The sequence below is a fragment of the Larimichthys crocea genome, chromosome III (genome assembly GCF_000972845.2).
Source record: "Larimichthys crocea isolate SSNF chromosome III, L_crocea_2.0, whole genome shotgun sequence".
In the NCBI taxonomy this organism is placed as follows: Eukaryota; Metazoa; Chordata; class Actinopteri; family Sciaenidae; genus Larimichthys; species Larimichthys crocea.
Window position 1 is genome coordinate 25,205,385 of NC_040013.1, and position 16,912 is coordinate 25,222,296.

Here is a 16,912-nt window from a genome sequence, read left to right on the forward strand (position 1 = left end):
GCTCCAGAAAATGCCTCGTAGACTTCTCTGCTACTCTCATACAACCTTTCCTCACAGATGCAGCACTACTCTCCAAGACCTTTAAAACTTAGACTGTGACGTGTAAAAGTTGACGGAGTTGCTTTTTAGTTGCCCTTTCGCAAAGAGCGGACACGGACATTATTTAGCTTTCAAAAAAAATAAATAAAAACAGTGCATCGCCGTCTGCGATAGTATCAACTCACAACAAACGACAACAGCTCAGAGTGAAGTCACTGAAGCTAGGGGAGGATTCTGGTAATAAATATAACTCATCATGAATCATCGTAAGCGGTAGACACATGCTGGATAGATTTTAAAAAAGAATTGCAAAAATGTGGGAGACGTCTTCTTCATTTCAATGTTGCTCAAAGTGACTCATCTTTCAAATGTCAGATCTCCTGCCTCTGAAATAAAAGCTTGTTTTTTTTTCTGCATGCGGTCTAATCGATATCATGCCTGATGAAGCTCATACACACTTCGCTCCTGAACTACGAGAGGTGCTTCACCTGCACGGTTAAGTACTAACTCACAGGACAAAATGCTCAGATTTAACATTTTTATTTGCCTCCAGTCTGAGCAAACTGCACACTAATTAAAATATTAAACACATTTCTTTCCAAGTCTGCTCTGGAAGTTACAGTAAATATTGCTTTATTTAACCCCTGCCAACACGCTTTCCAAATTAGCTCCAAAAAGAAAAAGAAAAAATGCCCGGCGTCCCAAAAAACAGCCAAAAACTGAGAATAAACTCCTGCACAGGCTTTGTACTCGTTCAGCCGTAGCTCTCTTTGAGTTGTACTAGTGAGGTGACTAATGAGCCTTCACGCAACATGCTGCTTGCTCATGGTTAAGTGGCATTAATCAAGTGTGCCCACTAAGCCCGGTGGATTTCCTAAGACACAAAAGGTGTGATGCCCTCCGCGCACACACACAGTATCGCTGGCTGAGCTAAGTGGAAAATGGCAGTGTTTAGACCGCGGCGAGAAGAAGAAGAAGAAGAAGAAGTAGAAGAAGAAGAAGGATGAAAGCGTATCTGCTACATTCACACACCAGCCAGCTGCAGAGTTTGTTATAAAATAGATAAGTCCAAGTCTTTAACTGCACGCTTTGTGCCTCTGATTCACTTGGCTCGGAGGGCTTGCTTGGTTTTGAATGAGTTGCGTGTTCACGCGTGCTCGGATTTCTCAGAAATCGGATGATAAAAAGGGTTTGATATGAAGTTCAAGGGAGAGACACGGGAGCTGAGCGCCCTCCTCCTCCTCCTCCTCCTCCTCGCTCCTTGTTGTCTTTTATGTTTTGTTTTTTTTTGCTCTGATTCATATACAATCATCAAAAATCTACATTCTGGACGTAGAATACAGTTTAGTCACATCTCCTGCCCTCTCTTGCTCTTTCTCTCTCTGTCTTTGACTTTCTCACTCATCCTGTGTGTCTCTCTGACATCTGCTCAGCAGCACTCTGAACAGGAGTCTTGGAGTGGTATTATTGCTGAGATGGGCGCTGATAGGAATCTGATGTATTGTGTGTGTGTGTGTGTGCGTGTGCGTGCTGGTAAGCCATTGTTTTTATAAACCCTGTTAGCTGTTGGCTTTCTTCAGCAGTATGTCAGTCTGTGTCTAGTTAGTGAGAACACACACACACACACACACACACACATACTTAAAGCTTTCCGACTCCTCTCACACCCGTCACCCATCCTCGGTTCGTCCACATCATGGAAAATTGGCTCCTATCCGGCTCTTTCTTTCTTTCTTTCTTTCTTTCTTTCTTTCTTTCTCTCTCTCTGTACCCCTCTCCACAAACTTCTCTATCTCTCTCTCACTCTCTCTCTCTTCGCTGCGATGGCTCAGATGTAGGAAAAAAAAAACGAACAGCTGCTCCGTAAGCTGGTTCACTGATGAAGAGTCATCTTCACACATCGGCTCTTGATGTTGCAGGGTTGGAGTCCCATCTCTGCTGCTCCGTGTACGTGTGCTTTACACTTTTCTTCGAGTCTGCTCATGTTGGGATATTGAACTTTTTGCGTTGTACTATTGGGATTCATGGGCTTACACGTTATATCTCGCAAATCATGCATTGTAAAATCTGTTCAGACGGCAAAACACGAGAACATCGCGCCAAAAATAGAAAAAAAGACTTCTATATCTATTCCAAATTATATTGAGGAATTTGTTCAGATCTGCGCTTCGTCTGTGCCTCCTTTGTCTGATTGGCTGGTACCTGTTGCTTTCGTAAGTGTCAAGATGTTGAATAAGCATCTTGATGTGCAAAGGCAAAGGAGAAGTTCTCACAATGACGCGTTTTTTAAAAGCAACATTGTGGAACTTTTCTACCATAAAATAACAGACTTTCATCAGGTGAACGGTGCCTCGTCGTTCCTCTTCCCCTCTGCACAGCTGTTTCTACACTCTGTAACTTCCATGAGAAGTCACACAGCAGCAACTATTTCACTGATTCTGGTGAAACTGGATCATATTTTATGGAGGAAATGTTTTCTGGTTTTCCCTCTGATGTCCTCCGGCTGCTCCGCATCAACTCTCTGTGGTTTACAGAGTTTCCTGACGGACAGTGAAGTAAACTGTAGCTGCTGTTAGCTCAGTTTGTTAGCCGGGGTTCCAGGGCTGCGAGCTCAGAGAACTGGTAGAGTGTTAATGTTTGTACCACGGACGTTCCTGACCATCAGAAAGAGGATGACTTCAGGAGATAAGATGTAAAGGATGCACAAATGTGTGACTGTTGTCTGTAAGTTCCTGTGATGATCGAGTTATTGGTAAGGTTAGTTTAGATAATCAAAGTTAATGTAGAGAAGATAAATAAAGATCAAAATCAGATTAGAAAATGCTAATTGTGTTATTTGCAGAGCCACAACTGAATATGAGACACCAACTCAAGTAATACACTTACATTAAGATAAAAAGTTAAGTACCCAGGCTTTAACTGCAACAGGTTGACACATTGAACAGACTCACACCGCTCCAGCCTCGGTTCAAACCTTTGCATCAGCACGGATTCGCTTCTGTGGGGCTTCTATAAGCAAGACATTAAATTCCTTCCACCTCCAGCTCTTTAATCCGTCTGACGTGAGTTCGAGGACGGCTGTTATTACAGCTCAACTTTTCTTTTGATGGGAGAAAAAACCTTTCAGAAGCGAGCGGAGAAAAGCTGGCCTGTGCAGCAGCAGCAGCAGCAGCAGCAGCAGCAGCAGCGTGTCCTTGGCCCGGCTCTGTTTGGTCAAGTAGTTGCTTAGAAATAAAACCGTATGTTTTATCGCTGCCATCAGCAGGTAAGATACTGCACTCGACTGGATAAACACAAGAATTAACTAATAGACCGCTGGCAAGGAGTCGACCTGGCTCCATCCCTCATCCCCCCCTCCTTTCTCTCATCCAGCCTCGCTCTCTTTATCTCCCCGTGTGTGCTTTTAATTCAACCCTTCTTTTTATCCTATAAGTCTGAAACTCAAGATGTGACAGAATGCTATCGATTAGAGTAAAAACATGATCAATAAAATGTCGGTTGACATAATCGGTTCCGACGAGAGCCTGAAAAGAAAGTCGAGACTAACTGTGCTCGCTCTGTTCTCTCTGCTTGTCATCTCGTAATCTCTCTGTTCTTCTTCCCCCTCGCTCCTCCGGGCCTTTCCTAGAAGGAGAATTATTAATTATAGCTCAGCTCAGTCTTTATCTTCTCATCACAACCTCTGCTCTGCTGCTTTCATCCAGGAGAACCTGCTGAACTCATTATTAGTGTTGGATTTACTCAAATACCGTAGCCGAATTCATTACATTTGACTTGACAGTTGAAGTTGCTTTTTTACAGATAAAGATTTTACAAAGAAAACATCACAACCCTTTCCCGAGCAATGCATTCCAGCTCCTCCTGCGGGATCCCGAGGCTAACCCAGGCCACATCCACTTGTATCCGCTTGTATCCGCGATCTTCTACCCAAAAGCTCATGACCATAGGTGAGGACCGGAATGTAGATGGACTTAATAAATCGAGCTCTTTCAAAACTGCAGACGCCACACCAACCCGACAGTCTTCCTCACGCTCCGTTTTGTTCTGAGATACTTGAACTCCTGCACCACCTGTAAAACATACTCCAATAACATGATAACTCTCTGAAAGGGAGCATTCAGTCAAGGTAATACTTTTGCCCTCAGTGAAATCTTGAAGTTTTTACAGAGTGGCCTTACTCCGTTCTTCTGCCTCTGGTCATTTTGATTCAGCATTTTCTCCTTGTGCCACTGCGCGGGGATCTCTGTGGCTCTTCTCTTTGCATGACCCTCCTATCTGTCTTCTTCTTTTTGCATCTTCCATTGTTTCTTTTGTTCTGTTGCCTTGACATTATGCGGCATTTACTCATCCACTTATCCAAAGCCACTGGCCTCACTGACTTTCTTTCTCTTTCAATCTCTCGCTCTCTCTCTGTTTCCGTTCCCTCCCTCCGTCTTGATTGAAAGGGTATGCATGGTTGGCACAGAAAGAAAGAAGGAAATAGATAATGATACCAGACCGTATTGTGTGGAAAACCCTGACCTCTCACGTACCCAATCTGTCATACACACACACACACAAATACAACACACACTTTCTCTCCTCCCCACTCTCAGATGCTTATTCCATATAAACACATAGAGGAGAACATGTGCACCCTTTTAAAGTGCTCTTCCTTTTTTTTTTTTTTTCGTACCGTAAACATACTTGTCCATATTTACATGTGCATGCGACACGCTTTCACAGCACGTACAGATCGTTTTTTACGAGCTGCACGGTACCTCGCAAAAGAGTAGATTTACTGTACAGTCCTTCCTCCACTTCGACGCGTCGTCTGAGCGGCAATTTATCATCCACATGAAAAAGTAAAGTCAAATATTCTTCCCTCTGATGTGTACTTGGCTGCATGCATGTGCGTGTTTATATATTTACTCATCTATTATACATGTAAGTGTAAAGAAACTCTTCATGCCTTATATTATTAATTAAAGTTCTTTAGAAGTATAATATTAACGATTATGTCTTCATGAGTGTACGATCACCTGAAAATAAGAATTGTTAAGCTTCTGTTACCTTAGAATGAGACTTTTATATCAACAGTGAGTCCCCTCACACAGAGACTCTGACTCTAGACAAGGACCATTTGTATTTTTCAGAGGGTGAAACGAGGGGTTTGCAATTTACAAAATCCTACATACTGGACCTTTAAATTATCCCACGTGTGTCAAAACATACTATATTTCCTGTGAGGTCGGCACTAACATTACGTATGTTTATGTGTGTATGTCTTCTGTTAATTCAAATTTGGTACAAGAAAAACAAAAGAAGTGGGTGCCACAAAAAGAGGATGCGACGATATGACGTGGTTAAAAGAGCGGCAGTCAAACAATACAGTATGTGACAGAACAAGTGCTTTTCTGTTTGTCTCATGTTCATTTGAGGAAGGTCACGGTCTCCTCGTCGCTTCACACGGATCTGATGTTCTCTCCAGTAGAGTGGACATTTATTCTTCATGTATGTTTTGATGATTAGACTTTTATAGCATCTTTCTAGTCTTCTGACCACTTCACACTACATAATTCCACCTTTGGTGACCTCGCACCTTCAATCACTGCTGGCATTGGCTGCCATGCAAGGTGCATCGGGAGCAGTTTTTGGGGTTTTGTTGTCTTGACGTGCAGACTGTAGGAGCCGGGGAATCGAGCCACTGAGCATTTCATTAGTGGACGACTCGCTCTGCTTGATTTATTTAAGACTGTGTCCATCGCACTTTGTTTCATTCGCTTTTATTGATGCACCACCTCACGATATATTACAATATTAGACTGAAAATGTGTCCCTCCTTTTTTCCTTTTTAAAATCATTGATACACAACTATTGTCCACACCAGCAGCACAAACTGTGACATTAAGATAACGAAGGAGCAAACTTTGACACATTTTCATCTTTCGTCTTTTTCCATTTAAAAAGTTGGCGAATAAAACATTAAAACAGTTAGATTAGTTTGATTAATGATCTCTACTTTGTTTGCATTTTAACACATGTATAATTTAATTAAATTAAACCGCCTTGTGAGCCCTGATTACGCACACACACACACACACACACACACACACACCCTTTGTCAGCTCATAGAGGTTTTTTGGCTGTATATGGTTTTGTCTGTGTGTCCTCGGGTCATTCATCAGCATTAAGTCAGGGGCAGTTTATCTCTGCCGTACGCACCAAAGCGGGCACTCTCTCTTACACCTGCATCTCGTCCACTGGTCCACTGAGGACGTCAAGGAACAATTGTTGGTTTGACATCTTGACAACCGAGTGGGCCAACACTCAGCTGAGACATTTAAGTAGAGCGTCCAAAGAAAATGTTCTTAATGGACTGAACTCGCATCCTCGCTGCCACCGCAGAATAGCATGACAGCTGTTTACATGTATTAAACATCAGTAAACAGTTGTCATATTATTAATGTCTGCTGAGCATCAAGCAGCATGTGCACCCTTCTCCTGGGTGTTCTTTTGTAGTTTTTACAACTTGATGCCTTTTAAGAAGCCAAAAAATAAGAAATATATTACATTTATGCTCAATTTGCTTCAATTTCGTGCTTGACAATAAACTCACATAGACTAGAAATACTTGATATGTGATGGATTTCATACTTTTCATGGACTTTGAATTTAAATTTGATGGAATGGGTCCTTGAAAAATCGTCTTACTCGCCCTTGAGAAGATGAAAACGCTCATGTCTGCGCCTTGGATCCTCTCTCGAGGCAGGAGATGAGTCTAAATAGGAACCCTCAATTTAGTTTTTGTTCCTGTTGTTTCTGCATCTGTCTTCAGGGATTTCTCCTAGAAAAATAAAACATCGCAGACCAATCTGAAAAAGATGGGATTCTGTGATTCATTCCCATGCATGTTGGGGGGTCTCTCTCACTCTTTGTCTTTACATCTATAGATTAGGTTGATCCTGTAGCTTGTAAATACGTAAATGGTTCATTTGATCTTGCCTTTGCCTTTTTTTGTGCCTGCTTGTGATTATTTGGCTAAATTATAATAATGTTCAAAGTGTGTGTAGGTACATTTCCATCATCAGTTAGAAACAGGTTTGCATTTGGACTGCAGTTTGCAGTAGAAATAGACAAGAAACTCAGAAACCAATGATTAAAAGAATATTCTAAACTCATGTCTCCGAACACTTCCAGCTAAATTTCCATGACAGACAGACGAGAGTGAATCAGTGAAGTGAGACGAGTTACTGAAACAAAGTCATTTAATTATAATTATTATGTAAAATTAAATAAAAGAACTCAAGTCTGGGATACGGGACAATCACTGCTGCCATTCTTTAAGTGGCCGCACGCAGACAGAGAAATAATAGTTTTTACAAAGTAGAAGTGATCATATTGATGTTTTCTATGTCCAGTGGTAATCTTCCAATTTCCAACATGCGTCACTCTACTCTCATCTTCCTCGAACATTGCCACACAGACATTGTGTCAGCGGTTCACCTCTATGATCAAGTGTCTAGTTTACCGAGCGGCTGATCAATGACACAGCATTATCGATCGCGCGGCGTCATCATGCTCCCGTCATTCAATAGTGGCTGCTTATTTGTCTGTGTGCACCCACTGAATAATCTCAGCCTCGATTGATAAACGGGAAAGAGGTGTCACTCGGAAAACACGCAGCGTGCCCGAGTGCATAAAGTGATATTGATAAGATGCTGGAATGATTTAATGTGTTAGAACACGTCAATTTATTTCACACTTTCCTACCAGCCTGTGTGAACACGGTAGTTAAAGCTAAGAAATAATGGTCAGTGGTCAAGGACCATCTGATCCCTGTTTGTTTTGCTCTGAGGGGAAAAGGGCTGAAGTTGTACAAAACTATTGAAGCTATCCATTCACACTTCACATGATGGACTGATTTCACCCAAAGTTGTAGCCAAAGGTCTTTTCATTAACCGCATTCATGCATCCAGCATGCTTTGTTCACTCAAGGCCTCGAACTTCTGCAGTGTAAGTAGAGAGATTTAAAAAACATGATCCTGTCTTTACTTTCAGACCTTGAACAAAAACCTTTTGCAAATGTGTTATTCTTGAAATTCTTGAAATGTTCAAACTTTAATTTTGACCTTAACTGACGCAGGAGAGCTTCGCTGGTTCAGTTATTACCTGAGATAACACCTGTTATCCACAAGATCCATGAACACTGCTTTCTACTTGTGGAGTCACAGACTTTCATTTCCATGGCAGGAAGTGTCTCATACTGTACTTTACACTGGTGAAGCACCATTACCTGCAAACCCTGAACTCTACAATTGCATACACACTTTTTGGGCCCTTGCATACTGGCAGTTTGGTCCATATCCAGGATGTTTCTATACTAAAATGCTACAGTGTGTAGCGATATGAAAGTTAGCCTCAGGTCAGTTCCAGGTGAACTTTGTTGTGCAGTTGGTTGGTGGAAAAGCATTCCTGTGCACTCATGCACTGTCAGGGTCAAAAGAAGTAGTGTCTACTGGTGGTTTAACAAGTCAGTCTTCGTGTAGTTTAAAGATCCAGTGTAGGATCTTGTGGCATTGTGATTGCAACCCTCCGGTTTCATCCTCTCCTTCCAAGCAAGAAGAATAAACTACAGTGGTTGTGAAATGCAACTGCAAAAGTTGCAGTTGTTTCGAGAGCTACAAACAGTTTCTGACACACATTGGTGTCTCTTAGGGAAAAAAAACTTGAGAGATAAAACATCTGTATGTGCAGGGAAAAACTTTCAACCCCAACTTGAAACTGCTGGGCAAGAGGATGGCGGCTGTTCATTTTCCTTTTTGGCTGCATGCATGGTCACGCTTGCCTCAGTTGCACTCATGGCGTGGCTTGTATTTAAACCCAGTAATTAATAATAGAATTTTACATGAACTCCAACAAACCTGTAAATAAAGACGCTGCTTTATTGCTTTTGCAAAAATAGTTTCTTGTAATGTCATCAAGAAAAAGTGTACAAACCGATCCAAAGTTAAGACTAACGGCCCATTCTTGACTCGCTTAAGCCAGAGATTTGGACCATTAGTGCACATTGAAGAGTTATTTAAATTTAAATGAAATTTCGCTACCATAACTGGTATAAATCTGCTGTTTATAAATCTGCTCTCCGTGCTGTGTGTCTGTCTGTATGACAGTAAAGAGCTATTAGAGAAAGAGCCAGTATCAGATACAGATGTGGTCTGGATGTTAGGAACCATCAGTCCTCCTCTGCTGTAACTCAGCCGCAGGTACGCATCACTATTCACACACACACACACACACACACACACACATGCACATACGCCTCCCTTTTCATATTCCTCATGGATTCCATGGAAAATAAATGGTGGCATCAATCATACAGAAGAGCCAGGAGAGAGAAAAAGACAAAGTGATGGGTGAAGGAGTCCAGAGAGAGAGAAAGAAAGAAAGAAAGAACTGAGGCAGAGACTAAGAGGTGGGAGATGGAGAAGGAAGAAAGTACGATATGCGTCAGTTCAGGAGAGGGCATCACGTATGAACGTATTCTGTACGCAGAAAACAAATGCTCAAAGATTTAGCGATGAGAAGTCAGTAAATATCAGAAAGACAGATGGCATCTTTAGAAAAAAAAGTGGAGAGAGAGAGAGTAGGCTGGGGCTGCTAGCCAGTGCATATGTTGCCTGGAAGCTGTCTTATGAATTTTAATTTATTTGCTCATTAACCAAGTTATACCATATGACTTACAAGGGACTGTGTGCTTTCCTTGTGGGCAGCAGAGGAGGGGCATTCGGGGTCAGACAGGCAATGGAGAGGGCTCGGACTGCCAGAACGGAGACTGATGCAAATGTTTTATGGAGGTTTCTTCTATGTGTTTAATCACAGCTCCTGTCTTCTAATTCAGTTCTGATAGGATCCAATACAGTTATTAATTACCTGTTCAACATCAAATAAAGATGACTCATGTGACTACTGTAAGACCATTCACACAGCTGGAAGACTAAACTGTATTGAGTGGCGTTGAAGAAGTGAATTGTAGTCTGTTATCTCCCAAGCCTGATTATTAGAACCATCACAACCCATAACACCCATAATACATCTGTACTGTTAATATTTTGGTCGGGCATTCCCCCGTTTTCATGCATCTGCATGTTATCTCTCCACCCTGATGCACTGAAGGTGGATGGGATTTCTTGTGAGGCTCATAGAGTTTGCAGTAGCAGTGATGTGTTTTCCAACCAACGAAGAGACTCGGGAGAAAGTAGCTCCAATGAAAAAACATTTAACAAGTTCCTGAAAATCAGGAAAAACTAAATATACTTAGATAGATCCACTGAAGTAAGCACAAACATAAGTATTAATTTAAGTGGCCACAATCAGCAGATAATCGAGGAGGTTGCTGTAGCCTCGGGTGGTATTTGCAGATCCGTTATTTACAGGTTCCTTGAAGTTGGAGACTAAAACTTAAGTTTCTTTGGATGTAATCTGTAATCCAGTGACTGTAATGTGAAGTCAAAGTTGAAAAACATCACAATAATGAGTACCTGGAGCCGAACGATGCTGCCGGACAAACTTGTAGATGACAACTTTAAACCTTTTCAGCTTTAAGTGAATAACTGGACTACACACACACACACACACACACACACACACACACACTGTAGTCTGCAGCTCTGTGTCAACTGCCTGTTCGTCTAGTGTTACTGTGAGAAGGATTTGTTTGCCCTCGGTCACAGTGTGTGAATCAGCCGAATTTATTACATTTATTACATTTAACTGATTTATGTGTGTGTGCTTTGTCTCCGCAGGTTCATCCTGGTCTTTGGATGTCTGGTTCTCTCTGTGTTTTCCACAATCCCCGCTCACCAGGAGTTCTCCTCACACTGCCTGCTCATCCTGGTACGAGACACATGCACAAACACACATTCACACAACTAAGTGTGTTTAGTTAGGATGGGTCAGGAGTTATTCAACAACTGGTGAATTATGGAAGTGTCACATTGGTAAACTAACAGTATTGAACGTGTGAGCACAAAGACATCATCAGAGTAATAAATAAACCAATGTAGCTTAAATAAAACAGATCCAATGCATCAAGTAGAATCACTGTTTATGAACCAAGAGGAGCGGAGACGTTTGTGGTGGCTTCAAGTTGCAGTAGTGAGCTGAGTAAAAGGATTTTCTTTATTTTGCTTCAAAGCATTTTCAAAGGGACTATTTCTTCTGGTGTGAAGCTTGAAAGTAACCTATGAAGGTCTGTGAAGTATCCAAGCTAATGTGGGCATTGTTCCTGGTTTATTTGTTGTTGTTTTTTGTAGTTACAGTGAGACAAACTTTAAAGGAATAGTTTGACAGTTTGGGAAATGCATTTATTCACTTTCTTGCTGAGGTTAGATGTTTGAATCGCTAACGGAGTGGTTAAGATTTGAGTGCTTTCCCAGGTGCACCTACTATTTTGGTTCATGTATGTTCAGCAGCACAGACGGTGGGCGTGGTGATTAATAAATACAGCCAGTCACATTACTGTTCTCATCACTCGAAAACAAGTTCAGCTCAGAAAATCCTGTTTTCGTCTGAATGATGCAGAGCACAACATCATAAATGTGCAGCAAAGGGCCGATAGTTTGAGTTTTTATTTAAGTTGTACAATGATGCTAGAAATAAGTAATTAAAAAAATGTTTATATGATCTCGTCAATCTGGAAAAATCCACAGATGCACAGGACTGATGAGCCGTTGTAATCTAATATCTCCGGTCTCCCCATGTGTGTTTGTTTTGGAGCAGTCTGCTGTAATATGCACATGATTGATTCAATGTATAGCGTGGACAGCCGTGCACGATGGCAATGCACCCTATTCAATCAGAGGCTGCAGATTTATCAACATATACATGATGTCTGCGTAAATTTAACGAGAAAAAAATGGTATAAAGCACCCGTGGACAACAGATACTGTAAGAATCACACAGAAAATACCAACAAGCCTTCTCACTTTCACATCTGCATGCATGTATCCTTCCATCTGTGCACAGTGGTGTGCCAGTTGTTGGTCCAACAGCTACCCTGACTCCATCTAAAGGTTAAAAAAAATTATTATTCTCCCATTTTTTATCTGTGCAAAGAGCGCCATGACTTCCCACCTTGTCATCACCATGTGGTTTCCAAATAAACTAGATTTAAAGTGTTTTTCAGTGAGCTTCAGTGGTAGATAGGTACGACGTTCCATTATTTTCCTATTCGCCGTGCCTGAAGTCATCACGTTAGCTCGGGTTAGCCGTTCTCACAGCAGACATCACACAGCAGGAAAAGCAGAGGAGTAACTAATAACACTAACGATGCCTCTGTTCCACTCATGTGTCACAATAAGTCAAGCTAGTGAGCCAGCATGCGTAATAAGAGGGCCCTGGAACTGGCACACCTAAATGGAATAGAGCCATTATTAATGTTACTAATCACACTTATGCCTCTGCTGCCAGGACATGTCGACGTGTTTACCATAAAAAGGTCTTCAACATGCACTCAAGTAGTAACGATAGTACAAGGACAAAGTGAAGCCTACAGTTATCGTGCTTGTGACTTTGCATGTGTTGCATTTAAAGGTTTAAGTGTGTGACTTTCTTTGTGTGTGTGTGTGTGTGTGTGTCCTGCAGGAGTTTGTGATGATTGTAGTGTTTGGTCTGGAGTACATCATCAGGATATGGAGCGCTGGCTGCTGCTGCCGCTACCGAGGCTGGCAGGGACGCCTCCGCTTCGCCCGTAAACCGTTCTGTGTCATAGGTAGGTCCGTGTGTGTGTGTGTGTGTGTGTGTGTGTGTGTGTGTGTGTGTCTCACGTTGTCAGACAAAACTCATAAAACCTGGTACGTGTAGAAATATGAATACAAAAAGATGTGCATCATCACGCCAAGCTTTTTGGCTGGATTTAATTGGAGGTCTGGGTGAAAAAATAGAATGAAAATGTCAAAATTAAAGGTGATATCATCGTTACTGCTCAAGTTTTTTGCAACAACATTGACATTATCATGTATTTTCAATAATACATGTCACAGAGGAGTTTTAACACATTATGTCCTCTTTATTTTAGAGGATAGTGGCTTTTATACTTCCTAGGTTGCTCCAGCATAGAGGGAAGTCAGTCTGCTGGGAAATAAAGAGAGGATAAAGCGGGATGTTTTAGTGTTGTAGACAAAATGACAGAGGACAGCTAATGGAGATAGAAAAGGAAACAAACAGCTTGTAGGGAATCACTCAATGTTTTCAAGGTGATGGATGGGTGTGTGCGTCAACCTAGAAGGAAGGTGAGTCAACCACAGTGCCTGTTGCTAATATTGTGGATCCTGTGACCTTTCGTTTTCACGCTTTTGCTCTCCAGACATCATCGTACTCATTGCCTCGGTTGCCGTGGTTTCAGCCGGTAGCCAGGGTAACATCTTCGCCACATCTGCGCTGCGTAGCCTCCGTTTCCTTCAGATCCTGCGCATGGTCCGCATGGACCGCAGGGGAGGGACCTGGAAGCTGCTGGGATCTGTAGTTTATGCACATAGTAAGGTAAGACGATCTGTTTCTTCTGTTGGGAACTTTATTTTTTTTTAAATTCAGATGTTAGTAATGATCAGACGGTGTTCCTGCACTTCACCTCATAGTGATCACCTGTCAATCAAACAAGCGGTATTATTCCATCTTGTTCCAGTTCTTCTTCTGCTGTTGCATAAACTTTTAAAACAAATTTAAAAGACGGCAACTCCATCCATTGGGAGAAGGTCTAAAAAGTGATTTTATAGTAATGCTGTTGTTTATGCATACAAACACAAATCACCAGTGTGAATATTTGTTTCAAATGAATGTAAAAAATTATTTTAAACATATATATCATGAATTTATTAGGAAGTATGGATGATTGTGTGTTCATATGTCAGAAAATGTGATATTCTACCAGTTAACAGTGTCACAGAGGTATTTAATACTTAAAATATACATTTAACACTGACTCCTGTTTATTTTGAAATAATATCCTGTTTAATTATGATACATACAGACTTTATTTACCTGCTGTTAGTCTGTTATCTAATTTTCTTGCCTGTATTTTGGTATTTAATGTGATTTAACCTCATATGATTGTGTGTGTGTGTGTGTGTGTCTCGTAGGAGCTGGTGACTGCCTGGTATATCGGTTTCCTCGTGCTAATCTTCTCCTCCTTCTTGGTCTATCTGGTGGAGAAAGAATTCAACAAGGACTTCGCCACCTACGCCGACGCTCTGTGGTGGGGCACGGTGAGGACACAGACGGATACACTTAAGCCTTTAAAAGACTTTAAAATGGGTCCTGTTTGTCAGATTTAGGGAGGTATATTTGCAGAATTTTGCAGAAATGGAATATAATATGTAATAGTTGTGTAATAGTGTATAATCAACTGAAATAAGAATGGTTGTGTTGTTATTACCTTAAAATTGTATCCATCTGTGATGTTTCTACAGTAGGAACAGACAAACTAAACACTACTGCTGCCTCTGTAGCTTCTCCCTCATGCTATGGAGGAGAAGGTGAGACGAGGGGTTTGCAATCAGCAACTCTATCAGCAAGTCTAGCACTCATACTGTGCTGGTTCTCGCTTTAAAAATCAGACTTTGTCACTAAGTTTTATGATTTTATTTTCTGACATTTCCTTAGAAACAAGCAGAACTTGAATTGACGCAGAGTATTAGATCTTTCCCCTCCAACACAGTAAGAACGCTCCCTTTAATCCAAAGACAACACCAGAAACTGCCGTGCTCCTGTTTTTATCTGTCAGCAGTGATATATTTCCATTCACAGTTTCTGTGTGACCTTAATGACACCCGCGATACAAAAACCAAACGCGGAGAGGAGGCCTTTAAAGTCACACTTGGCTGGCTGTACCGCACTGTTTCCGCCTACATCTAAAACCCATTATACGTTAAGAATGTGGAAACAGACACACGAACAAGAAATGGACCAATCGATAAATTCAATTTTCTCCTGCTGCCAGGTGAGACTGGCCTGTTAGGCTTGAGGGAATGACACACAGTGTTACCGCGCTCCGTGGCCTTGGAGCATCTTTCTTTTTGGTACATGCTGAAAGCTGTTGTACTATTATACATACATTTTTTTAAAGAAATGCGAGTCCAAAACTCAGAGCTGTCATTACTGGGTTCAGCAGAATTGTCTCTATATTCGTCCTTCACACAGAGCAACAACAGATTCAGGAGTTTTATTCATGTATTTAAATTGTGGGTTTGAAAACTCGCAATTAAATCTCGCACCAGTGAAATGAAATGAAAGCTGACTGATTCATCACGTCCATGACATTCACAGGGTCAGCGAGCCACTTATCTTTTTTTCTGTTTGTTTGTTTGTTTGTTTGGCTCGTGTGAATAATAAACACCAGACTTTGTAATATTAGCGATCACCTTTCATATAACCTTGATTTTTTTTGTTTTGTTCCTTCTGATCGCTTAAGTCGAGCAATTTGTCGAAGAAAAATGTTGATTTGCTGAATGTATCATAAGGCCATGGACAGCTCATGAAAAACTCTAAAGCTTTGCATGAATTTAATTTAAGTGCTACCCAGGTAGAGACAAAAGTCCACCGTTTGTATGTTAAGAATGAGGAGGAGACAGTTCGTATGTTTGTACCGTATTTTTCGGGCTATAAGGCGCCTTCTGTCAATTTTCACATATAAGGCGCAATGAGCCTAACAAAACATGTGTCAGATAGGTCGAACTTTATCTCGGCCTTCGTGAAAAGCTCGGACGACACTTGAGACTGATACCTTCGCCCAGGCATCCACGATCCATCGGCAGATAGTGGCGTAACTCGCCCGGCGTTGCCTCCCTGTCTTTGTGATCGCCCGGCGTTGCCTCCCTGTCTTTGTGAATGTGTGTTCGCCTTCTGCCATCCAACGCTCCCATGCAGCTCGCACTTTCACTTTGAACTGTTAACACCAATATCTAGCGGTCGGAGTTCTTTGGTTAATCCAGCCGGAATGATGGCATGCACCGAGTGAGTTTGCTTCACTTGGGTTTTGACAGTATCGGTGAGATGGGCGTGCATGGAGTCGTAGATCAATAGGGACGGAGATTCGTGGAAAAAGCAATCCGTATTACTCTGCGAGGCTCCTGACTATGGTACCACATAAAATCGGTTTGAGGTTAGTAAACACAACCAGAATTAATACATAAGGTGCACTGTTGATATTTGAGAAAATTAAATGATTTTAAATGCGCCTTATAGCCCGAAAAATACGGTACTTGTTGAGTGCACAGTGCACTATATTTACCGTGTGCCATTTTATTTGATTGTCTGAATACAGCTAATGCAGCTGTCAGTGATGACACAAAATCACAATTTATTGCTACAAACTATTGAGTGGGGGCTAGTGGATGAATGAGCACTGAGTGTTGACCTCTGACCCTTCACTATAGATCACCCTCACAACCATCGGCTACGGTGACAAGACCCCGCAGACGTGGACAGGAAGGTTGTTATCAGCTGGCTTTGCTCTGCTGGGGATCTCTTTCTTCGCCTTGCCAGCTGTGAGTCACATTATGACACCATCATTGATTACATTTATGTCCCTGAAGCTAATCCTGACAGGAGCAGGGACCTTTAGGGGAATTTGCTGCAGGTTTTAAACTGTGTGTGTGTGTTTGTGCTTTGCAGGGCATCCTCGGGTCAGGTTTTGCCCTGAAAGTCCAAGAGCAGCATCGACAGAAGCACTTTGAAAAAAGGAGGAACCCAGCTGCCAGCCTCATCCAGGTAGAGACAAACTAACGGACTTCAACTGTGTTTTTCTTTCTTTTTTGTTTTTTTGGGGCAGCATCTGAGGATCGGCGGGAAGACAAACAACTTTCTCTCTTTCATGTGCAGCTTTTCATGTGTTTGT

General features: G+C 41.7%; 1 protein-coding gene across 2 annotated transcripts in view; it reads left to right on the forward strand.

The window, feature by feature from the left end:
• kcnq5a (potassium voltage-gated channel, KQT-like subfamily, member 5a) overlaps positions 1-16,912 on the forward strand; it is an 87,908-nt gene that overhangs the window by 51,074 nt on the left and 19,922 nt on the right. For both annotated transcript variants that reach the window (XM_027277899.1, XM_027277900.1), the window contains exons 2-7: positions 10,824-10,914; positions 12,664-12,790; positions 13,385-13,560; positions 14,157-14,282; positions 16,452-16,562; positions 16,690-16,785. In XM_027277899.1, coding sequence (XP_027133700.1) covers positions 10,824-10,914; positions 12,664-12,790; positions 13,385-13,560; positions 14,157-14,282; positions 16,452-16,562; positions 16,690-16,785 — 727 coding nt within the window. The remainder of the gene's footprint in view (positions 1-10,823; positions 10,915-12,663; positions 12,791-13,384; positions 13,561-14,156; positions 14,283-16,451; positions 16,563-16,689; positions 16,786-16,912) is intronic.